Genomic DNA, 25,841 nt, shown 5'->3' with positions numbered 1-25,841 from the left:
ATTTTTTTGTACTTGGTGACCATATCGTTGCTGCATATTCCAATCTTGGTCTTATCAGGGTGATTAGGATTTTCTTCACCATTATATACCAAGGCCTTTTCCCCCTTCCAAGGGAGGTAGCCAAAAAGGGAAAGGCATAAAAACACTCCCACCCATTTCATCCCTAAATACACTCCACACCCCTCCCACCCTCCCTCTCATCTGAGCACCTCCTGGATGACGGGTCATCCCTGCACCCTGCCCACCGCCCTGGGTCAGAAGCAGTGTCGCAAGACACAGCACATCCACAGCAAGGCCGCTTCATTTAATCGGCCCCGTCTGGGGTATTGGCTGCTTGTTATTGTGGCAAAGTAGCATGCAGTCGATACTTTAGGGTCTATATGGGGCGCCCCTACGGACCAGAGCCACACATCATTTTGTCTATGATAGAAGAAATTCTGTTCATAGAGAAATGATGACACTTTTATACTACGACTGTCCCTCCGTTATGCTGTCCCCCAACCCCTTGTTGCTGTCCTGTACCATTTCTCTGAGTATTCTCTTTCTGTGATGGGGGAATTCCCTGTGGTGGGGGAAAAGAATACTGCCACCAAATATCCCACTTGGATCGTAAGAGGCGAGAAGAAAGGGACGGGGAGAGGGACTAGGCATCCTTCTCCCTGTAGCCCCACGGGGCATATAACCTAAAAAGAAAAGTGAAGGCATAAGGGGTGCTGGAGGGCCTCGGGCCAGCACCCTAAGGTTTGGGTCTTTTAATGTGCGTGGATGTGGTACAGATGAGAGTAAAAGGGAAGAGATAGTATGTTTGTGAGAAGAAAGATGGATGTGTTGGCTTTGAGTGAAACTAAGTTGAAAGGGAAGGGTGAGTGTAAGTTTGGGAGTGTAAGTGGGAGGTTATCAGGAGTGAAGAGAGGGCGAGGGAGGGAAGGGGTGGCTATTCTAGTAAGTAAGGAGATAGGTAAACAGGTAGTGGAGTGGAAGGAGGTTTCCTCAAGGATAATGTGGATGAAGGTGAAACTGGGAAAGGAGATGTGGGTCTTTGTAAGTGCATATGGGCCTGGCAGTGAGAAGAGCGTGGAAGAAAGGGAGGCCTTTTGGATAGATTTAAATGAGTGCATAGAGGGTTTAGGAAGAAATGTCAATGTAATAGTACTGGGAGACCTTAATGCTAGGGTGGGAAATGGTCCAATCGATGGAGTGGTTGGGAAGTGTGGAGTTCCAGGAAAGAATCGTAGTGGAGAGTTGATGGTGGAAATGTGTCTAGAGAGTTGATGATAGCAAATACAGTGTTTCGGAAGAAAGTCAAGCATAAGTACACATGGGAGAGGGTGGTGGAGGGAAGGGTGGTAGATAGAGCGCTAATGGATTATGTAGTGGTAAATAGGATTATGATAGGAAGAGTTAAGGATGTACATGTGCTAAGGGGAGAGGGTGGGGGAATATCAGATCATTTTTTGGTGGAAGGTAAGCTGAGAGTGGAGGATAGATGGAGAAAGAGGAAAGGGACAAAAGGTAGGGAGGTTCTTAGAGTGAACTCTTTGAATGAAAAGGAAAAGGAGAAGGAGTACGAAAAGAAGCTGAAGGAGGAGTGGGAGGGAGTAAAGGATGGAGCAGAGATGGGTGTGGATGAGGAATGGGGATGGTTCAAGGAGGGAGTCTTAAAGTGTGCAAGGATGGTGTGTGGAACAAGAAGGACAGGGGGAAATAGAAGAAAGGGTAGTGAATGGTGGGATGAGGAAACAAAGAAGGTTGTAGAAGAGAAGAAGCGAGCATTCACAGATTGGTTACAAAAGAGGACGGGGGAGTCATATGAGACGTACAAAGAAAAGAAAAGAGAAGTAAAGCAAAAGGTAAAGGAGGCAAAGAGGAGAGCAGATGTGAAATGGGGTAGGAGTATGACAGAAAATTTTGAAAGTAATAAAAAGATGTTTTGGAAAGAAATTAAGAGAGGAAGAGGAGGCGAATCAAGTAGGGAAGAAAAGGTAAAAGGTACAGATGGAGAGATGATAATGGAAGAGATGGCAGTAAGGGGAAGATGGGCAGAATATTTTAGGGAGTTGCTAAATGTGAAGGAGGATAGGGAAGGAAAGATAGCTGCAGTGGGAAATGCGAAGAAAATGAGAGTGATGAGTGAGGAGAATGGAGGAGAAATAGGGAAGGATGAGGTGAAGGCAGTTGTAAAGATGATGAAAGCAGGTAAGGCACCTGGTCTGGATGGATGCCATGCAGAATGTCTGAAAAAGGGAGGTTCAGTGATGGTGGACTGGTTGGTGAGGTTATATATATATATATATATATATATATATATATATATATATATATAATTTTCTTGTTATTTTTTCTTTTTCCTGCAGGAAGGCAAACCCTTCAGGTCAAAGAGTAAGAAAGGATACATGGCACTTAACTTATCATCAGATGATGAGAAACAGAAGAGTGATGAAGAAGAGGAAGAGGAGGAAGAGGAAGAAGAGGATAATGACAGCGATGAAGATTATGAGTCTGATAGTGACTTCCAGGAATCGTAAGTTTCCTATGATTTTCAAGTTTTTAGTGATGCAGTTGTGGTTATATGTATGCATTGGGATTACACCTGTATGACATCAGTTTTTTTGATTAGTTTTTTATTTAAATTCTTGTGTATGTGGTGGTATACCACTTTTATATTTTTCAACAATTTATAATTTTCCCAGTAATCGTTATATTTACAGTGATAAGTTTTCTATTGCCAACATTCCCTATAACACTGCTATATTCTATCTAGATCCAGAGAACCCAGCATAAGTTCATATCAGAAAGTCTGGTGAATGGAAGGTTGATTGATAGGGTATTAATGGAATATGTAGTGGTATCCAAAGGAAGAATAGGAAGAGCTCTGGATTTTCATGTTGTTAAAGAAGAGAAAGGGGGAGTGTCAGGTCTCTTTTGGTTGAAGGGAAATGGAGAGTGGAAGAAAATGGAGGAGGAAAAAGGTGGGAAATAGAGGCTCTAAGAGTTAACGTATTAAATGAGAAGAATACCAGAAGCTGAAAGAGGTATGGGAAGTGATGAGGGAGAGAGGGGAGATACATACACCAAGGGCTTTTCTGCCCTTATAAGGGAGGTAGCTAAAGTCAAAGGCACAAATCCATTCCCACCCATTTCATCCCCACATACTCCACTCCCTTTTACCACCTCTTCCTCAATTTTTTCTTGGCTCCTCCTGGATGGCGTCATCCCTGTATCTTGCCCACTGCCCTGGGTTAGAAGCAATACAGCAAGATGCAGCACATCCACAGCAAGGCTGCTTCATTCAATCAGTGATGCCCACCTCTGTCCCCTCACGCAGAAAAAGAAAAGACGGTGAAATCTATTTGGGCGACATCAAAATATCATTCACACATACTCCCCCCTCCATATCCCACCCACTCCCCCTCATGCATCACAGCATTGTCTATACACAACCATTTTCCACTCAGCCCAATCTTCTGTCTTCTCCCTTCCTCAATAGACATTCCCTTTTTCCCCAATGCCTCTTTTACCCCATCCATCCATCCATCTCATCCTTGGTTGCCCCCTCATGTTCACTCCTTCCATCTTTGCATTCTACACCTCTTTTACTAATCCTTCTTCACTCATTCTTTCCATGTGTCCAAACCATCCCAATACTCTTTCATCAACCCTATCTCCCGACTCCCTTTCCACCCCTACTCTCCTCCTCACCCCCTTGTTTCTTACTCTATCCAGCTTAGTAACCCCTACCATACTTCGCAGGCATTACATCTCAAACACATTTAAACTCTTCCTCTTTTATGTCCCATGTTTCTGCCCCATACAATGCTGTCAGCACAATCATCCCTTTGTACAATCTCCTCTTAGCATCCATTCCCAAATGTCTGTTTCTCATTACACTTTTTAATCCCCCAAGGAACTTACTTGCTTCTCCCAATCTGTATTCTACCTCCACCTCCACTCCCTTTCCCACCATATTTGCCCCAAGTATCTAAAGCTATCCACTTTCTCTAGTCTCTCTCCCTTAATACTCAGTTCCTTGTACATCACATCAACTTACATTTACCCACATTTGTTTTCAACTTCCTTCTGTTGCACACCTTCCCAAACTCTGTCACTAACTTCTTTAATCCCTCCTCTGATCCTGCTACAAGTAGGATTAGAAAAAGAATGAGTCTTTTGTTAGGAGAAAATGACCAAATGTACATAGAAGGTAAGTGGAACAAAAAGGATGGGAGGGAATAGAAGGAAGAGTGGTAAATGGAGGGATGAAGGGTGAAGGCTTTTGTAAAAAAGATGCGAGTGTATGTGGATTATTTGCAAGGTAGAACAGGGGGAGAGGGCATATGAGAGGTACAAGAAGAGAGAAGCATAATATATGGTGAGGGAGGTACTGGGAAAGAGCAGATGTGAAATGAGGTAGGAGTTTAAGGGGGATCAGAGGGTGCTAAGATGAGAGGGAGAGTGGAGGGGTGTGGAGTGATATTCAGGGATGGAATGGGTGGGAGTGATTTTATGCCTTTTCCTTTTTGGCTACCTCCCTTGTAAGGGGGAAAAGCCTTGGTATATGTATGTATTATTTATTTATTTTTTTATTATTATTTTTTTATCGACTTGATATTTTTACAGTATAATAAAATTATTATTTTCCATGTTCCATGAGCATTTGAATGAATACACTCCACACCCCTCCACCCTCCCTCTTATCTTAGCACCTCTTGGATGATGGGTCATCCCTGCACCTTGTCCACTGCCCTGGGTCAGAAGCAGTGTCGCAAGACACAGCACATCCACAGCAAGGCCGCTTCATTAAATCAGCGACCCTTCCTCTCTGTCCCCCCCATGCATAAAAGGAGAAAATGGGGAGAAATCCCTTCGGGCTGCATCAAATTTTGCTCACACATACTACCTCACCCCCATCCCCCCACCCATTCCACCTCATGCATCACAACATCATCCATATACAACCATTCTCTATTCACCCGTCTTCTGTCCTCTCCCGTCCTTCCTCAACAGACATTCCCCTCTTCCCCAAAGCCCCCTTCACCCCATCCATCCACCTCATGTTAGGATGTCACCTCATGTTCACTCCCTCCACATCTGCCTTCCATACCTCTTTTACTAGTCTTTCTTCACTCATTCTTTCCATGTGTCCAAACCATTCTAATACTCTTTCATCAACCCCATCTCCCAACTCCCTTTCCACCCCTGTTCTTCTCCTCACCTCCTCATTTCTCACTCTATCTAGCCTAGTAACCCCTATCATACTTCTCAGACACCTCATCTCAAACACATTCAAACTCTTTCTTTCTTCCTCTCTTATGTTCCATGTTTCTGCCCCATACAGTGCTGTTGGCACAATCACTCCTTCATACAGTCTCCTCTTAGCATTCAAATGTCTATTCCTTATTTCACTTTTTAATCCACCAAGACATTTACTTGCATCTCTCAATCTACATTCTACCTCCACCTCCACTCCACCTTTTCCTGCCACATTTGCACCCAAGTATCTAAAACTATCCACTTCCTCCAGTTGCTCTCCCTTAATGCTCACTTCCAGTCTCCTGCCACTTTCAACCCTTGAACATCTCATCACCTTACTTTTACCCACATTTATCTTCAGCTTTCTTCTATCACTCACTCTCCCAAACTCTGTCGCCAACTTCCTCAATCCCTCCTCCGATCCTGCCACAAGCGCAGTGTCGTCCGCAAACAACATCTGGCTCACCTCCCACTTTTCTCCATTTTCTTTAACCATCTCCAATCCCTGACCCACCACCCTTGCATTTACCTCTCGCACTACCCCATCCATGTACAAGTTGAACAGCCAGGGTGACATAACGCATCCCTGACAAAGTCCCACCTTTACCTCGAACCACTGACTCTCTCCATTTCTAATCCTGACACAAGCTCTACTACTCTCATAAAAACTCTTGACAGCTCCTAGAAGCTTTCCTCCTATCCCGTATATCCACAAAACCTCCTACAGTGCCTTGCTGTCTACCCTGTTGTAAGCCTTTTCCAGATCCATAAAAGCCCAAAAAACATCCTTCCCCTTTCCTATAGCTTTCTCACATATCTGTCTTACCACAAAAATCTGATCTACACAACCTCTACCTGTCCTAAATCCACACTGTTCCTCACCAATTACTCCCTCTGTTCCTCTCCTAATCCTCTCAATCAAGATCCTCCCATAAGCCTTCCCAACTACACTTAACAAGCTAATCACAAATGTTTTCTGATCTTAATACTTTACCTAGACTAACCTGCTTTTGCATGTAAAATCTCAAATACCATACAAACAGCATGTAATTTAGTTTTTTCCTAAAATCTTAATACATACATGCATATACCAAAGGCTTTTTCCCCCTTACAAGGGAGGTAGCCAAAAAGAAAAAGGCATAAAAAACCATTCCCACCCATTCCATCCCCAATACACTTCACTCCCCTCCACCCTCCCTCTTATCTTGGCACCTCCTGGATGACGGGTCATCCCTGCATCTTGTCCACTGCCCTGGGTCAGAGGCAGCGTCGCAAGACACAGCACATCCACAAAAAGGTTGCTTCATTAAATCGGCGACCCCCCCCTCCGTCCCCTCATGAAGAAAAGGAGATGACGGGGAAAAATCCCTTCAGGCTGCGTCATATTTTTTCTCACACATACTTAATATAGTTTAACGTCACAAACTCCTCCCTATCAGAAGGCTAGGACGGTGCCCCTTACAGAGGACTTTAATACACATACAAAATCTTTAGATCAAGATATACATAGGTCACAAAATGCATGACTTTGTGATGTCACGCGTTTTTTTCCGATAAAATTCCCTCTAGTGATATTATTTATAATTTTAATTATTTAACAAAACTTACACGAGAAAGGCACAACATTGTGTTAGCATGGTAAGTTTGAAGAAAATTTAATTATTTTCAAAATTTACCAAATATTTGAAACCGAAAAGTCTTTGTTTTGAGTAATTACGTTTCAAAGTTTTCAGTAAGATGTCTGAACTGTTATGACTGGAATTATTTTCTATTATAACATTCTAAAATTTTCTATATATAAATTATACTCATGGTCTTTGTTTATAATGATATTTAAAATAGAAATAATCCTTTTTCACTTACTTTAGTATTTGTTGAATGTTGCAATGGTGAACCTTTTTTTATTTATTTTCTCTTCTCTCCTTTTCTGTCCCTTTATCAGTTTTTATGGGTAAAAGCCTCACTGCTGGGGTGCTGTCACAGTGTCAAATCATTGATAAAGATAATTTTTTAATCAGCAATTGGCACCTTCCCTTATCACCAAACAAGTGAGGGCCACTCATTGCAAAAGGTTCATTTCATCAAAAAGCACAAATTTTTGCCTGAGTCTGTATGACAACTAAGAGAAAAAGATGCCAAATGCCATTAGATTTTCACACACATAACAAAGGGAAATATTGAGAAAAAGACATGCAGAAAAGAGCTGTATTTTGCCACGTGTGGGGTTCATTCTTGCATTTGGCTAATGTGCCCATTGTCCCTTTAAACCTACATAGCACATGTTAGCGAGTGCCAGTGGCTAAAATTAACTTTCCTACGTATTTTTGAAGAGTGTCGGAATATAAATAAAAAAAAAAAGGCTTTCCAGAGCATCAGGTCCCCCTTAATATAAATTTTTGAAAATAATGAAAAGATGTCCCTGAAGGAAATCAAGAAAGAAAGGTTCGAGTCTGATAGGAAAAAGTAAAGTTTAAAAGTATTACTGGAAGTTGAGGTGATAAGGAGCTGTGTAGAATATTTCAGAGAATTGTTAAATGTGTATAAGTTTAGGGAGTGGTTTGGAGATTGCGTTAGTGGGAGGAACTAGGAAAATGACTGATAGGAATGGAAAATAAGGCTAAAGAAAAAGATGAAGTACAAAAAGCATTGAAAATGATAATTAGTGAGATTGCTTAATGTGTGCTGGAGGAATGTGTATGTATAGGTCTGCTTTATAAAGGAAAAGGGGACAAAGGTAAGTGTAGTTTTAGAGGGATCAATTTATTGAGTATAGTTGTAGAGGCATATGGGAGTGTGCTAATTGAAAGGAATAGGAGAGGAACAGAGGGAATAATTATAGAGAAAAATATGTGTTGCAAGAAGTTTTTGGCAAAGGGTAAAGATTACTTTTGGGCCATTATGGATTTAGAGGATTTATGACAGGGTAGACAGGAAGGCACTGTGGGAGGTATTGCAGATGTATGGGATTGTGGGAAAACTTGGGGAGTCAAAATCTTTTACATGAGTAGTATAGGTTGTGTTAAGGTTGGAATTGGTGAGAGTGAGTGGTAAATGTTGGGGTGTGCTAAAGTTGTGTTATGTCACCATGGCTGTTCAACATGAAAATGGATGAGGTGGCATGGGAGGTAAATTGGTGATGAGCACAGAATTGGAGAGATTGGAGAAGAGTTGGAGGTGAATCAGTTGTTGTTTGATTATAACACAATTGTGTCTAGATCAGAGTAGGGACTAAGGCGGTTACCCCCTGTGGTGGGGGAAAAGAATGCTGCCACCATGTATTCCCACTTGGATCATAAGAGGGGAGAAAAATGGGATGGGGATTGGGACCAGGCATCCTTCTCCCTGTAGCTCCACAGGGGACATTCCTAAAAAAAGTAAATGCATAAGAGGGTCTAGGAGTTTTCCAACCAGCACCCTATGGTTTGGGTCTTTTAATGTGCGTGGATGTGGTACAGATGAGAGTAAAAGGGAAGAGATAGGTAGTATGTTTGTGAGAAGAAAGATGGATGTGGTGTCTTTGAGTGAAACTAAGTTGAGAGGGAAAGGCGAGTGTGAGTTTGGGAGTGTAGTTGGGAGGTTCTCATGAGGGAAGAGAGGGTGAGGGAGAGAAGGGGTAGCTATACTAGTAAGTGAAGAGATAGGTAAATGTGTAGTGGAGTGGAAGGAGGTTTCTTCAAGGCTAATGTGAATGAAGGTGAAACTGGGAAAGGAGATGTGGGTTTTTGTTAGTGCATATGGGCCTGGTAGTGAGAAGAGTGTAGAAGAAAGGGAGTTTTTTTTTGATAGATTTAAATGAGTGCATAGAGGGATTAGGGAGGAACATCAATGTAGTAGTACTGGGAGACCTTAATGCTAGGGTAGGAAATGAACCAATTGACGGAGTGGCTGGGAAATGTGGAGTTCCAGGTAAAAATTGTAGTGGAGAGTTGATGATGATGTGTGTAGAAAGAGAGTTGATAATAAATACAGTGTTTCAGAAGAAAGTCCAGCATAAGTACACATGGGAGAGAGTGGTGGATGGAAGGATGATAGAGCGCTAATGGACTATGTAGTGGTAGATAGGAGCATAATAGGAAGAGTCAAGGATGTACATGTGCTAAGGGGAAAGAGTGGGGGAATATCAGATCATTTTTTGGTGGAAGGTAAGTTGAGATGGAGGATAGATAGAGAAAGAGGAAAAGGACAAAAGATAGGGAGGTGCTTAGAGTGAACTCCTTGAATGAGAAGGAAAAAGAGGAGTACAAAAAGGAGCTGAGAGAGGAGTGGGAGGGAGTGAAGGATAGAGTAGAGCTACGAGTGGAGTAGGAATGGGGATGGTTCAAGGAGGGAGTCACAAAGTGTGCAAAGATGGTGTGTGGAACAAGAAGGATGGGAGGAAATAGAAGGAAGGGTAGTGAGTGGTTGGATGAGGAAACAAAGAAGGTTGTAGAAGAGAAGATGTGAGCTTTCACCAGACTGGTAACAAAATAGGACGAGGGAGTCATATGAGAGATACAAAGAAAAGAGAAGTAAAGTATAAGGTAAAGGAGGCAAAGAGGAGGGCAGATGTGAAATGGGGTAAGATTATGACAGAAAATTTTGAAAGTAATAAAAAGATGTTTTGGAAAGAAATTAAGAGAGGAAGAGGAGGCGAATCAAGTAGAGAAGAAAAGGTAAAAGGTGCAGATGGAGAGATGATAATGGAAGAGAAGGTAGTAAAGGAAAGATGGGCAGAGTATTTTAGGGAGTTGCTAAATGTGAAGGTGGATAGGGAGGGAAAGATAGGTGCAGTGGGAAATGCTAAGAAAATGACCATGATGAGTGAGGAAAATGGAGGAGAAATAAGGAAGGATGAAGTGAAGGCAGTTGTTAAGATGATGAGAGCAGGTAAGGCACCTGGTCTGGATGGATGCCATGCAGAATGTCTAAAAAAAAAAAGGAGGTACAGTGATGGTGGTCTGGCTGGTGAGGTTATTTAATGTTTGCTGGAGAGAGGTTAGAGTGCCGGAGGACTGGAGTAGTGCCTGTATAGCTCCACTTTACAAGGGAAAAGGGGACAAGTGTGAATGTAGTAGTTTCAGAGGGATTAGCTTGTTAAGTGTAGTTGGGAAGGCTTATGGGAGGATCTTGATTGAGAGGATTAGGAGAGGAACAGAGGGAGTAATTGGTGAGGAACAGTGTGGATTTAGGACAGGTAGAGGTTGTGTAGATCAGATCTTTGTGGTGAGACAGATATATGAGAAAGTTATAGGAAAATGTAAGGATGTTTTTTGTGGTTTTATGGATTTTTGTTGTTGTCGTTCCCTAGACTGTCCGAGCAGTCCCGTGTTTTTATGGATCTGGAAAAGGCTTATGACAGGGTAGATAGGAAGGCACTGTGGGAGGTTTTGCAATTGTGAACACCCACAATTGCTCCCCCTCCTATTCAATATAAACCAGGCTTCCTTCTTTTGTTGTATAACCAAGAATTTTCCTCTTTTATGAAGCACAAATAGAGATGTTTATGGTTCCGAAGCTTGTATTTACCTAGTTGTATTTTACGGGAAGGAGAGCTATGATCATGGTGTCCCGTTTTCGTGTCATTTTATCTAAACTATTTTTAAATTCATGTATTATTTTTGCACACACCACTTTCTCATCTAACTTGTTCCAACTGTCTATTACTCTGTGAGGAAAGCTGTTCTTTTTCACATCTCTTCTATAGCTGTCTTTTTTTTTTTTTTTCTTTCCATGTCCTCTTGCATTTCTGTCATCCCATTTGATCAGATTCTCTCTATCAGTAATTTCTGTGCCTTTCATGATTCTGTAAATAGCTATCAAATCTCCTCTCTCTCTTCTTTGCTCTAGTGTCTGTAGTTCAAGTTTTGCTAGTCTCTCTTCATAAGTGTGTGTGTGTGTGTGTGTGTGTGTGTGTGTGTGTGTGAGAGAGAGAGAGAGAGAGAGAGAGAGAGAGAGAGAGAGAGAGAGAGAGAGAGAGAGAGAGAGAAAGTCACTAAATGTTGCTCATTCCCAGAATTCCTTTAGATCTTTCATGAAATCACTGTTGTTGATTTTAACTTCTGTTCTAGGCCAAGGAAGAATAGATGTTTCGTGGTCTCAGATTCTGATGACAGTGACAATAATTCCAAAAAGAGGAAAAAGAAGAAGGATGAAAGCTCTTGTAGTGACAGGTGAGTTAGGATTATTAAAGAATTATGTATTATGTTAATCATTGAACTATATAAACATGCTTGATAAAATTGAAAATAATGTGTCAAATAGGTATACTTTTCAGGTATGTGTTGAAGCCAGCAGATAGTGCTGGTAGATATAAAGTACTCTATATTCTGTGATTATATTGTATCACCTTATCTTTTAGGTTTACTAAGTTAAATGCATTTCGTAAGGAATGTATTAACCATCACCACAGACATTGTGTAGGTTGTTAGAGTTGAATATTTGAACATGAACACTATGACTTACATATTATTTGTGTAAGAATAGTAGTTATATGTTAGAAGACAGATTTACACAATAAGAATTATTTTGTGGTTCATTAATTTCTTTACATTACCAGTGAAGAAGAAGAAAAGCCTAAATCGAAGAGGAGAAGAATTAAAAGGATGACATCATCTTCTGAAGATGATGATGAAGAGGGAGACGGTGATGACAAAGTAAGGATGCCTATGTATTGTTTGGTAATTATAATGTGGAATTCTGAATGCCATTAGTAAGCAAGCAATTTTAGTTTTTTCCTGGATCCTAAGCTTCTGTTGTCTGTACAACAAAAGAGTATGGAAAGCAGAAGTGGGTGGCATAAATTTGAGAGGAAGACTAAAGAAGGAGATGGATGGGGGTTACCAAGATCTTTAGAGTTACAGGAAATGTGTTGAGTAGGGAAGAAAGAGTGCAGAAAATAAGAATAAATGGAAATATATATATATTGGATGGAAGAACTATACAACATGAAATAATCTCATCTGCTTATATATATATATATATATATATATGTGTGTGGATGATGCTGTGATGCATGAGGAGGAGTTGGTGGGGGATGGGGTGTGAGGGAGTATGTATGAGAAATAAATTGACATAGCCCAAAGGGATTTCTCCCCGTCTTCTCCTTTTCTACATGAGAGGACAGAGAGTGGGGGTCACTGAATTAATGAAGCGGCCTTGCTGTGGATGTGCTGTGTCTTGCGACACTGCTTCTGACCCAGGGCAGTGGGCAAGATGCAGGGTTGACCTATCATCCAGGAGGAGCCAAGATGTGAGAGAGTGGGGTTGGGGAGCTGAGTATGTGGGGATGGAATGGATGGGAGTGGTTTTTATGGTTTTGTTTTTTGGCTACCTCCCTTGTAAGGGGAAAGCCTTTGGTATATGTATGTACATACTTATACCAAAGGCTTTTTCCCCCTTACAAAGGAAGTAGTCAAAAAACAAGGGCATAAAATCCACTCCCACCCATTCCATCCCCACATCTCCACTCCCATTCAACCCCCCCCCTTCCCTCTTATCTTGGCTCCTCCTGGATGATGGGTCGTCCCTGGATCTTGCCCACTGCCCTGGGTCAGAAGCAGTGTCACAAGACACAGTACACCACCTTCATAAATCAGTGCCCCCACTTCTCTGTCTCCTCATGCAGAAAAAGAGATGGTGGGAAATCTCTTTGGGCTGCATAATTTTTTTTTCACACATAATCCCTCACCCCAATTCTCTACCCACTCCCTTTCATGCATCACACTATCATTCATACACAACCATTCTCCATTCACCCCTATCTTCTGTCTTCTCCCTTACTTCCTCAACAGATATTCTCCTCTTTCCTAGTACCCTTTTTACCCCATCCATCCATCTCATCCTTGGTCACCCCCTCATGGTCACTCATTTGACCTCTGCCCTCCACACATCTTTTATTAATCTTTCTTCACTCATTCTTTCCATGTGTCCAAAACATCCCAATACTCTTTCATCAACCCTACCTCCCAACTCCCTTTCCACCCCTGTTCTCCTCACCTTCTTGTTTCTCACTATCCTGCCTAGTAATCCCTATAATACTTCTCAGGCATCTCATCTCAAACACATTCAAACACATTCTCTTCCTTTCTTATGTTCCATTTTTCTTCTCCATTCAGTGCTGTTGGCACAATCACCCCTTCATACAATCTCCTCTTAACATCCATTTCCAAATGTGTATTTCTCATTACACTTTTTAATCTCTCAAGGGATTCTACCTCCACTTCCACTTCTCCCTTTCCCACCACATTCACACCCAAGTATCTAAAACTATCCACTTCCTCCAGTCTCTCTCCCTCAATACTCACTTGCAGTCTGCTGCCACTTTCTCCCCTTGTACATCTCATCACCTTACTTTTACCCACATTTATCAAAGGATTTACAAAGGCGGAGCATGCCGACAGGAGACCTTTTGGTCCATATCTAGGTTGGATGCAAAAAAAAATCATAATAATAAAATAATAAATAAAAACTATAATAATGTAAATAAATAAATTACATAAATAAATGCATAGGTATAGTTAAATAATAAACAAACAGGTAAATAGTAAATAATAATAAATTGACATATAACTAATAATAAATGAAAATCAGACAGACAAATGATAACAGAACAAAAACAAATAATATAAAATAAATTATAATCGTTACAGCATCTTGCTTAGGTGTTTATCTAAATGATTCTTAAAGCTTCGAACTACAACTTCCTTCTTTCGCACACCTTCCCAAATTCTGTCACTAACTTCCTTAATCCCTCCTCTGATCCTGCTACAAGCGCAGTGTCTTCAGCAAACAACAACTGGTTTATCTCCCACTTTTCTCCATTTCCTTTAACCATTTCCAATCCCCAACTCATTACCCTTGCATATACCTCTTGCACCACCCCATCTGTATATATATTGAACAGCCAAGGTGACATAACACATCTCTGGTGGAGTCCTACCTTTATCTCAAACCACTCACACTTTACACTTCTGATTCTAACACAAACTCTAGTATAAATTCTTGACTGCTCTTAAAAGCTTTCCTCCTATCCCATGTATCTGCAATACCTCCCACAATGCCTTCCTGTCTACCCTGTCATAAGTGATTTCCAAATCCATAAAGGCCCAAAAAACATCCTTACCTTTTCCTAAAAGCATTCTCACATACCTGTCTTATCACAAAAATCTGATAAAAAAAAAAAAAAAAAAAAAAAAAAAAGTGCAAGTGGCTGCACTAAAAGAACCCCCAGTGGAATATGACAGGCAGAAACCAAAATTCTGTCTATTTAGCAGTACATGACATTCATAAGTGCACAGTTCTTTGCAAAATCCCTCAAAGACCCCCATTTCCCAGGCTATTAGAAAAAAAAAAAAAAAAAAAAAAACTTTCAGCAATTTGTGGGCCAATCTGGTGGCCATTGTTGGTTACCTGGGAGTTAAGGCTCTACAAGGGTGACTCAGAGCAAATGATGGCTTGATTTATTAATTCATTTTATTCTTTGTTCAACAGGAAAAAGCATCTCCGGGCAAGCATCGTAAGATCCGTAAAGTGATCAAGGATGATGATTTACTGGAGTCGACCAAAACAGCTGCTCAAGATGAGAGTGAACGCGTGAAGAGAATTACAGAGAGACAAAAACTGGTGAGTAACATTTTCATTACTGTTGAGTATTTGAAAGTAATACTGAGGGCATAATTTATTTCAGTGGTCTTTTGATTTAGTGAGAGTGAAAAATGCACAAACAACAAGCAAAAGTGTTGATAAAGTAGAATCAGAAAAAAGTCCTAATTTTTAGTGTTAGATAGAAAATTTGATTCTTGAGTTAAAAATTTATGAAAGAGGAGAATGTCTGTTGAGGAAGGAAGGGAGAAGACAGAAGATACGGGTGAGTGGAGAATGGTTGTGTATGGATGATGCTGTGATGCATAAGGGGGAGTGGGTGGGAAATGGGGGGGAGGGGGAGTGAGTATATGTGGATGATATTTTGATGCAGCCTGAAGAGATTTCTCCCTGCCCTCTCTTTTTCTGCATGACTGGACAGAGAGGGGTGGCGGGGGTCACCAATTAAATGAAATAGCTTTGCTGTGGATGTGCTGTGTCTTGCTACATCGCTTCTGACCCAGGCAGTGGATGAGATGCAGGGATGAGCCATCATCCAGGAGGAGCCAATATAAGATGGAGGGAGGGGATGAATGGGAGTGGAGTATATGGGGATGGAATGGGTGGGAGTGGATTTTATATCCTTGTTTTTTTTTGGCTACCTCCTTTGTTTTGATGGAGAGGATTAGGAGAGGAACAGAGGGAGTAATTGGTGAGGAATAGTGTAGGGGTTGCATGGATCAGATTTTTGTGGTAAGGCAGATATGTAAGAAAGCTTTAGGATAAGGTATGGATGTTTTTTTGGGCCTATGTGGATCTAGAAAACACTGAAGATAGGGTAGACAGGAAGATACTGGGAGATATTGCAGATGTATAGGACAGATGGAAAGCTGTTAAGAGCAGTCTAGATTTTTTATGAGAGTAGTAGAGCCTGTGTTAGAATTATTAATAGAATGAATGGTTTGAGGTAAAGGTGGGACTGTAAGGTATGTGTCATGTTGCCATGGCTGTTCAATTTATACATAGATGGGGTGTTGTGAGAGTTATAAGCAAGGGTAATGGACCAGGGATTGGAGATGGTTAAAGAAAATGGAGGGAGAATGGGAGATAAGCCAGTTGTTGTTTGCTGAAAACACTGCCCATGTAGCAGGATCAGAGGAGGAAATTAGAGAAAATTACTGATGGAGTTTGGGAAAGTGTGTGAAAGAAGTTGAAGATAAATGTGGGTAAAAGTAAGGTGATAAGATGTATGAGGGGAGAGTATGGCAACCTATTGGAAATGAGTATTAAGGGTGAGAGGCTGGAGGAAGTGGATAGTTTTAGATACTTGGGCATGAATGTGGCAGGAAAGGGAGGATTGGAGGTGGAGGTAGACTGCAGATTGAGAGAACCAAGTAAATGCCTTGGGGGATTAAAAAGTGTAATGAGAAATAGACATTTGGGAATTAATGTTAAGAGGAGATTGTATGAAGGATTGTGCCAACAGCACAGTATGGGGCAGAAACATGGTACATAAGAGAGGAAGAGTTTCAAATGTGTTTGAGATGGGGTTGGGGTTACTAGGCTGGATAGAATGAGAAACGAGGAGATGAGGAGGAGAGTAAGGGTGGAAAAGGAGTTGGCAGATAGGGTTGATGAAAGAGTTTTGGGATGGTTTGGACACATGGAAAGAATGATTGAAGAAAGACTATTAACAGAGGTGTGGAAGGCAGAGGTGGAAGGAGTGAACATGAGGGTGGCAACCAAGGATGAGATGGGTGCGAATGTGCCAGGAAAGGGTGGAGTGGAGGTGGAGGTAGAATGTAGATTGAGAGAAGCAAGTAAATGCCTTGGTGGATTAAAAAGTGTAATGAGGAAAAGACATTTGGGAATGGAGGCTAAGAGGAGATTGTATGAAGGAATGATTGTGCCAACAGCACTGTATGGGGCAGAAGCATGGAACATAAGAGAGGAAGAGAGGAATTTGAGTGTGTTTGAGATGAGGTGTCTGAGAAGTATGATGAGGTTACTAGGCTGGATAGAGTGAGGAGGTGAGGAGGAGAACAGGAGTGGAAAGGGAGTTGGGAGATAGGGTGGAAGAAAGAGTATTGGGATGGTTTGGACACATGGAAAGAATGAGTGAAGAAAGACTAGTAGAAGAAGTATGGAAGGCAGATGTGGATGAAGTGAACATGAGGAGGCGACTTAGGATGAGGTGGATGGATGGGGTGAAAGGGGCTTTGGGGAAGAGAGGAATGTCTGTTGAGGAAGGATGGGAGAGGAGAGAAGACGGGTGAATGGAGAATGGTTGTATATGGATGAAGTTGTGATGCATGAGATGGAATGGGTGGGGGGATGGGGGGTGAGGTAGTATGTGTGAGAAAATTTTTGATGCAGCCCGAAGGGATTTCTCCCCATCTTCTCCTTTTCTGCATAAGGGGACGGAGAGAGGGGTTGCTGATTTAATGAAGCGGCCTTGCTGTGGATATGCTGTGTCTTGCGACACTGCTTCTGACCCACGGCAGTGGACAAGATGCAGGGATGACCCATCATCCAGGAGGTGCCAAGATAAGAGGGAGGGTAGTGGAGTGTATTAGGGATGGAATGGGTGGGAATGGTTTTTCTGCCTTTTTCTTTTTGGCTTCCTCCCTTGTAAGGGGGAAAAAGCCTTTGGTATATGTATGCTAAATGTGAAGGAGGATAGGGAGGGAAAGGTAATTTCAGTGAGAAGTGCAAAGAAAATGACCTTGATGAGTGAGGAAAAAGGAGGAGAAATAAGGAAAGATGAAGTGAAGGCAGTTGTTAAGATGATGTGAGCAGGTAAAGCACCTTGGTTGGATGGATGTCATGCAGAATGTCTGAAAAAAAGAGGTACAGTGATGGTGGACTGGCTGGTGAGGTTATTTAATGTTTGGTTAAGAGAGGGTAGAGTGCTGGAGGAATACCTGTATAGTTCCACTTTACAAGGGAAAAGGGGACAAGTGTGAGTGTAGAAGTTTCAGAGGGATCAGCTTGTTAAGTGTAGTTTGACAACAGGGAAGGAACTGGGAGAGGTTATCAGGGAGGGGTGGGTGGTAGGTGGAGGGGGAGGAGGGGGACGGGTGGGACTTGGTGGAGACAAAGGAGGACATTTCGGACAGTTTGTTGAAGTGGACTAAGGGGGACATTTCATACATTTATTTAATGCGGGTAACAGATGGATTATAGGAGGGGCGATGTTAAACATGCCTCTGTTCTGCTCAATGGTTTTGAAGCTTTGAATCCATCAGGTGGTCGTTGGTGTTCCGGTGGATAACACAGGCGTTGGTGGTGATGTTGTTCCGGGAATCGTAGCGATGGCTTTTTTCTTACACTGGTGGATGATGCACTCTGGATATTTTAATTTATGAAAAACCTCCTTTATGTGCCTAAACTCGTCCTCTAAGAATTCAGGGCCACAAATTCTGAGAGCTCTGAAGTAGAAACCTATAACTACACCTTTCTTAATACTACCTCAGAGCTCTCAGAATTTGTAGCCCTGAATTCTTAGAGGACGAGTTTAGGTACATAAAGGAGGTCTTTCAGAAATTAACAACGACCACCTGATGGATTGGGATAACGCAGAACTTCTGTTTAGTGAACCAGATAGGATGAGGAGAAAATGCCTCGAAGCGGCCGCCATTCAAAGCTTCAAAACCATTGAGCAGAACAGAGGCATGTTTAACCTCTCCCAGTTCCTTCCCTGTTGGCTTATATGTGCTCAGAGTGTGTGTCATGTCTGTACTTGAAAAAGCTGTAACAAGCGAAACGTAGTACTAATAAAGGTTTCGATCTCACAAGGTATAAGTGTAGTTTGGAAGGCTTATGGGTAGGTCTTGATTGAGAGGATTAGGAAAGGAACAGAGGGAGTAAATGCAAGGGTAGTGGATCAGGGATTGGATATGGTTAAAGAAAATGGAGAAAAATGGGGGATAAGCCAGGTGTTGTTTGTGGATGACACTGCGCTTGTAGCAGGATCAGAGGAGGGATTGAGGAAGTTAGTGACAGAGTTTGGGAAGGTGTGTGAGAGAAGGAAATTGAAGATTAATGTGGGTAAAAGGTGATGAGATGTAGAAGGGGTGAAAGTGGCAGCATACTGGAAGTGAGTATGAACCCCTTCCATATGGTGACGCCTACGTAGGCGGCATGAGGAGCAAGTGGGTACGCGAGGATGCCAATGTCGGCATCTTGATTATATTTATTGTAGTTGTACCTGCGTGACCCCCATACTCTGTAAACTGGCTTCATCATATTTTCTATGGTTATCAAAATTCACGGGTGAAAGAGAGAACGATCGATACAGTGGTGACTTTATTTTTTATAATGCGAGTATTTTGAAGCAACATTGTATGTCTGGCAGCTAATGCTGCCCACGAGATTTTGGCCCGGAGTGAAGGGGTAAAGGGAGAGAGATTGGAGGAAGTGGATAGTTTTAGATACTTGGGTGCAAACATTGCGGGAAAGGGTGGAGTGTAGGTGGAGGTAGAATGTAGATTGAAAGAAGCGAGTAAATGCCTTGGGGGATTAAAAAGAGTAATGAGAAATAGACATTTAGAAATGGATGCTAAGAGGAGATTGTATAAAGGAGTGATTGTGCCAACAGCACTGTACCGAGGAGAAACATAACATAAGAGTGGAGGAGAATGAATGTGTTTAAGGTGAGGTTTCTGATAAGTATGATAGGGGTTACTAGGCTGGGTAGGGTGAGAAATGAGGAGGTGAGGAGGAGAACGGATGTGGAATGGGAATTGGGAGATAGGGTTGATGAAAGAGTATTGGGATGGTTTGGACACATGGAAAGAATGAGTGTAGAAAGACTAGTAAAAGAAGTGTGGAAGGCAGATGTGGAGGGAGTGAACATGAGGGGACGTCCTAGGATGAGATGGATGGATGGGGTGAAAGGGGCATTAGGACAGAGTGGAATGTCTATTGAGGAAAGATAGGAGAGGACAGAAGATAAGAGTGAATGGAGAATGGTTGTGTATGGATGATGCTGTGATTTATGAGGTGGAGTGGGTGGGGGGATGGGGGGTGAGGGAGTATGTGTGAGAAATAAATTGTCGCAGCCCGAAGGGATTTCTCCCCGTGCTCTCCTTTTGTGCATGAGGGGGTGGAGGATCACTGATTGAATGAAGCAGCCTTGCTGTGGATGTGCTGTGTCTTGTGAGACTACTTCTTACCCAGGGCAGTGGGCGAGATGCAGGGATGACCTGTCATCCAGTAGGTGTCAAAATAGGGCTGACCACACACGTGCAGTTTAAACTGACAGTTACAACTGTTCAGTTATAATTGTAAGTTGAAACTGCATGTGTGTGGGTATCTCAGTGATACTAAACTGCATGTGTGTGGGTATCTCAGTGATACTAAGATACCCACACACATGCAGTTTCAACTGACAGTTATAACTGAACAGTTGTAACTGTCAGTTTAAACTCCACGTGTCACGTGTATGGCAGGCCTAAGAGGGAGGGAAGAGGGTGGAGGGGAGTGGAGTTTGTTGGGGATGGAATGGGTGGGAGTGGTTTTTATGGCTTTGTTTTTTGGCTACCTCCCTTATAAGGGGGGAAAAGCCTTTGGTATATGTATATGATTTCTTTTGCAACATGCAAATTAACATTTATTTATTTATACATGTTTTTTTATTTATTTATTTTATTTTTTTTATTTCTTCCAACAGTACAATAGTATCTTTGAAATTGATGTGGAGAAAGACCAGACTAATCAGACGAAATTGGTCTTAGACTTCGATCCTGAAACCAAAGAGCCACTTGTGTGTGTACATGAAAAACTTGTTAAAAACCTTAAACCTCACCAGGTAAGCATCTCAGCATTTTCATAAATAAACTAATTTAATTAATTTTAGTTTTAAGTATATTGATTATCATTATTGTAAAGGAAATCTTGTTGGTGGTAGAGTTTAGTACTATGTGTAGATAGTATAGTACTAACATGCAAAATATCTACTCCAGGTGACTGTTTTAGTATATTGTTAATTTTCTATGTTCATTTCAGTTAGTCAGTCTGTTGCCCTAAGTCTCTCTTGCAGGAGACCCATGATCCCATATAATAAACAACAGTTACCAGATTAGGCCACAAGTCACTCAGATAGATAGTGTTTTATCTGGGGAGGGTTAGAGTAGGCAATGTAAGATGAGGTGTTGTGTCTTCTGCATGGTGATTACATCTGGGGTATTAGTTTAATGCTGGTTTAAAAGCAGATGTAGTGTGGTACTTGCCTTTGGTAGGAGAGCTTCATAAAATAATTAACACAGGAATACTTTCATCACAAATGTATATATACCACCTAACACATCAGCCCTCAGAGATTCCATCCCGCAACTCCAACCTCTAAACTCTGTGACAAACCACATACTTTCAAGTAATCAAACTTTACCTGACCCAATTTGGCTAAGCACACAACAAGAGACCAAAGAGGGAACAAAATACTAGAACAGCTCCACAACATAAACATTTAATTAAAGCAACATCCTGACCAAGCAACTCCCTCAACATAACCAACGAGTAACCTCCCAACATAACAGTTTGTTCACCCACCTTCCCATCAGTCATTAAAGTAATCCATTATTACCCAAGGTTACTCTTGCAGGAGACCCATGGCTCCCAGGTAACTTCCAGTGGTCACTGGGACAGGCCCATAGGTCAAGGGAAGAAATAATGTGTTGTATAGGAATAGTGCAGGGCAGTGTAGGATGAGGTACTTGGTGCTCTGCATCTGTTAGTTGTATCTTGGGCAGTTTGATTCTGTAGCCAGGCCTATCTTGTGTTGGCAATGTCTTAAAGTTAGATATTGTCCTGAATGCAGGTGTGTAAGTGTGATTCTTACTTCTCTTGAGAAGGATTTTCCTGTGGGGATTTTTTTAACGAGGTATTGAGTATGGTGTCTTGAAGAACTTTTTTTAGTGATGAATGTGTTTTTGTGTATGTTGTATGGTACATTGGTAGGTTGTGTATATTTGAGTAGTAACCTACTTTGGGTACTTTTTTCTATTCAGCTGGTTGTGCTTGTGTGATATAATGAGATGGTTGATTGGGGTTGAGGGCTGTTTGTGTAGACCTGTGTACCCATCACATTCCTATGGTAACCTACAGGAAGGGTTTTGGTTTCTGAGTGGTATTCTCTAGGGTTGGATTTGGTGCATCCTGTTATTCTCAATACCTTTATTTGTAAAGTAGGAGGGAGCAGTCATTGGTTGTCAGGTTGCATAATTTGAAAAGTTAGAGGAAATACAGTTGAAGCTATTAGATTTTGAGCATGGAATCAAGTCTTACTAGGCTCTCAATGCTGGTTCTCAAAATTAATCTGAATTGGCAAAAGGAGATTATTCTTTTTTGATGTTCATCTTACAGAACCAGCACTTGTTACCCATCATTGGTTCTATGGATCATAGTACTAATTATACTTTCTCTTATTGTTCTTATTGTGTGTGAAAAAGTATTATCAAAAAGTGTTGAAAGCAGAGGTGGATGGAGTGAACTTGGGGAAGACTGAGAAAGGGATGGATGCAGAGCCCTTACATGCCTAAGTGCCACCCCCCCGGCAAAGTGCTGCTCTGGGGCAAAGTTCTCTTTGACCCCCCCACCCCCTCCCCCATCACCACTTCCCATCACCACCCCTTACAGCCTGTTTTAGCTATTGGCTTGTGGAATAAGTAAACTGATTTTAGAAATAGTATTTAATGTCCCTGTTCCCTGTTGCAGAAAGGATATGGGGAAAATATTTCATATTCTGTTGATTCTAATGAAAAATTTGTGTATTACGGTAAAATATTCAGGGCTCTTTTTTTTTTATAATAATAATGATAATAATAATAATGATAATAATAATAATAATAATAATAATAATTATAATTTTGTCAGCCTTGTGGGTGGCATGCCCAAACTAGAATTGCCACCCCCCTAAATGTGCCGCTCCAGGGCATATGAACCCACCCACCTCTGTAAGGATCATGGATGGATGGATGGGGGGAAGGGGGCCTAGAATACAAAGAGAATCACAATAGAACAGTAAAGGAAGAGGGCAAAAAAATTGGTAAAAGTGGAGAATAGATGTGAACGGATCATAAATTGATGCAGCTCAAAGGGATTTCTTCTTGTCTGCTATGTGTTCTCAAGTGGTGAGGAGGGGAGGGTTGCCATGTAATGAAGTGGTTGGGGTAAAGCAGCTTTGGCTGTCAGGCCTGCTGTGGGTGTGCTGTGCTATGCTGCACTGTTGGTGACTGAACACTGGGCAGGGACAGGGATGGCCCATCATTGACTGCCATGATCAAATGGACAATACACGTGTATTGGATGGGTGTGGGATAGGAGAAGGGTGGATGCATGCCTTGGCCAGCCACCCTCATATAAGGGATAAGTGCATTTTGGTATATATATATGAATATATTATTTATGTGTTATTGATATTTCAGTTTAGTTCTATTTTGTTTGGTTTACAATATTGAATATCATTAAAGGTACAAGGCATCAAGTTTATGTGGAATGCATCCATTGAAAGTGTTGAGAGGTTGAAAAAGAAGGACAAAGGCAGTGGAGCAATCCTTGCACATTGCATGGGTCTTGGAAAAACCCTACAGGTGAGGATATTGAGTATAATTTTGTCTTTATTGGATTTGTGTAATGTATAGCAATGTAGATGAACATGTATACATTGTAATACTGTGATAGGTGTTGGTTTAAGGGAATATGAACAAATGGTTTTATGTAATGCGTACATCTATTATTTATTTCCTTCTATAGGTGATCACATTTGTACATACACTACTGACAGTCAAGATGGTGAACCGCCATATGAGTCGTGTAATGGTTTGCTGTCCTGTCAATACTGTCTACAATTGGGTCAACGAGTTCCAAATATGGCTCAAGGGAAAAATGCTTCCTTTTGAAGTGTCAGAGCTTGCATCGTAAGTTTGTTTTAATTGTCATTACAAATGATAGTGCTTAATGATGATAGTGATATGCACACATACCTAGTGATAATGGATGTGCAACAAGACACTGCACATCCACATTTTCCGCTATCATTAACACACATGAATTTATGTATGTATGTACAAATGATTGTGGAAAATATGGATGTGTAGTATCTTGCTGCATTGCCTCTGACCCAGGCAGTGGGCAGGAAATAGGAATGACCCTTCATCCATTAGGAGCTAAGATGAGAGGGAAATAATAAGAGTGGAATGGTTGGGAGTGGGTTTGTGCTATTGACATGGCAATCTTCCTTATAAGGGGGAAGAAGCCATTGGTATATAAATAGAGAGACTAATGATAGCAATTTAAGTAGGGTGATAGGTTAAAAGTTATTGGCCATAACTGAGTGAGAGGACTGAATCTCCCTCTCTTAAGTTTCTCTTGAGAAGAGTCTGGACCAGTGGTTGGCAACCTACGACTCAGGAGCCACATGCAACTCCTTCAGGCCACTTGTGTGGCCCCAGAAGCTTCTTACAAAATAATTTTTCCATTAAAACAAAGATGTCATATAGTAAATTTTTATACCATTATCTGTAGCCATCAGTTATTATGATTTGTAGAAATGTCTTTCCTGACGTGGATTGATAATTTGTCTTCCAGCTCCAACAGCACAACACTTTTATTACATACATATACCAAAGGCTTTTCCCCCATACAAGGGAGGTAGCCAAAAAGAAAAAGGCATAAAAACCATTCCCACATATTCCATTCCTAGATACACTCCACTTCTCTCCACCCTGTACCCTCCCTCTTATCTTGGCACCTCTTGGATGATAGGTCATCCCTGCATCTTGTCCACTACCCTGGGTCAGAGGCAGTGTTGCAAGACACAGCACATCCACAGCAAGGCCACTTGATTAAATCGGCGACCCTTCCTCTCCGTCCCCTCATGGAGAGAAGGAGATGGGGAGAAATCCCTTCAGGCTGCGTCAAATTTTTCTCACACTATTTCACCCCCCATCCCCCCACCCATTCCACCTCATGCATCACATCATCCATATACAATCATTTTCCATTCACCCCTTTCTTCTGCCCTCTCCTGTCCTTCCTCAACAGACATTCCCCTCTCCCCAAAGCCCCCTTCACCCCATCCATCCATCTCATCCTAGGTCGCCCCCTCATGTTCACTTCAATCACATCTGCTTTCCATACTTATTTTACTAGTCTTTCTTTACTCATTCTTTCCATGTGTCCAAGCCATCCCAATACTCTTTCATCCACCCTATCTCCCAACTCCCTTTCCACCCCTGTTCTCCTCCTCACCTCATTTCTCACTCTATCCAGCCTAGTAACCCCCATCATACTTCTCAGACACCTCATCTCAAACACATTCAAACTCCTTCTCTCTCTTATGTTCCATGTTTCTGCCCCATACAGTGCTGTTGGCACAATCATTCCTTCATACAATCTCCTCTTAGCCTCCATTCTTAAATGTTTATTCCTCATTACACTTTTTAATCTACCAAGGAATTTACTTACTTATCTCAATCTACATTCTACCTCCACCTCCACTACACCCTTTCCTGCCACATTTGCACCCAAGTATCTTAAACTATCCACTTCCTCCAGTCGCTTTCCCTTAATACTCACTTCCAGTCTGCTGCCACTTTCACCCCTTGTACATCTCATCACCTTACTTTTACCCACATTTATCTTTAACTTTCTTCTTTCACACACTCTCCCAAACTGTCACCAACTTCCTCAATACCTCCTCTGATCCTGCTACAAACACAGTGTCGTCCACAAACAACAGCTGGCTCACCTCCCACTTTTCTCCATTTTCTTTAACCATCTCCAATCCCTGACCCACCACCCTTGCATTTACCTCTCGCACCACCCCATCCATGTATAAGTTGAACAGCCAGGGCGACATAACTCATCCCTGACGAAGTCTCACCTTTACCTCGAACTACTCACTCTCTCCATTTCTAATGCTCTACTACTCTCATAAAAACTCTTGACAGCTCCTAGAAGCTTTCCTCCTATCCTGTATATCTGCAAAACCTCCCACAGTGCCTTCCTGTCTACCCTGTCATAAGCCTTTT

At 41.7% G+C, this 25,841-nt stretch overlaps 1 protein-coding gene across 9 annotated transcripts in view; it reads left to right on the top strand.

The window, feature by feature from the left end:
• LOC143020262 (uncharacterized) overlaps positions 1-25,841 on the top strand; it is a 201,683-nt gene that overhangs the window by 102,681 nt on the left and 73,161 nt on the right. For all 9 annotated transcript variants that reach the window (XM_076176511.1, XM_076176503.1, XM_076176475.1 and 6 more), the window contains 7 exons: positions 2,355-2,521; positions 11,298-11,399; positions 11,786-11,882; positions 14,719-14,850; positions 20,483-20,620; positions 23,280-23,399; positions 23,563-23,726. In XM_076176511.1, the coding sequence (XP_076032626.1) occupies positions 2,355-2,521; positions 11,298-11,399; positions 11,786-11,882; positions 14,719-14,850; positions 20,483-20,620; positions 23,280-23,399; positions 23,563-23,726 (920 nt within the window). The remainder of the gene's footprint in view (positions 1-2,354; positions 2,522-11,297; positions 11,400-11,785; positions 11,883-14,718; positions 14,851-20,482; positions 20,621-23,279; positions 23,400-23,562; positions 23,727-25,841) is intronic.

This window comes from Oratosquilla oratoria, chromosome 3 (genome assembly GCF_046742065.1).
Source record: "Oratosquilla oratoria isolate Oo_2021 chromosome 3, ASM4674206v1, whole genome shotgun sequence".
In the NCBI taxonomy this organism is placed as follows: domain Eukaryota; kingdom Metazoa; phylum Arthropoda; class Malacostraca; order Stomatopoda; family Squillidae; genus Oratosquilla; species Oratosquilla oratoria.
Note: the sequence above shows the minus strand (reverse complement) of the source record. Positions and strands in the feature narration are given on the sequence as shown.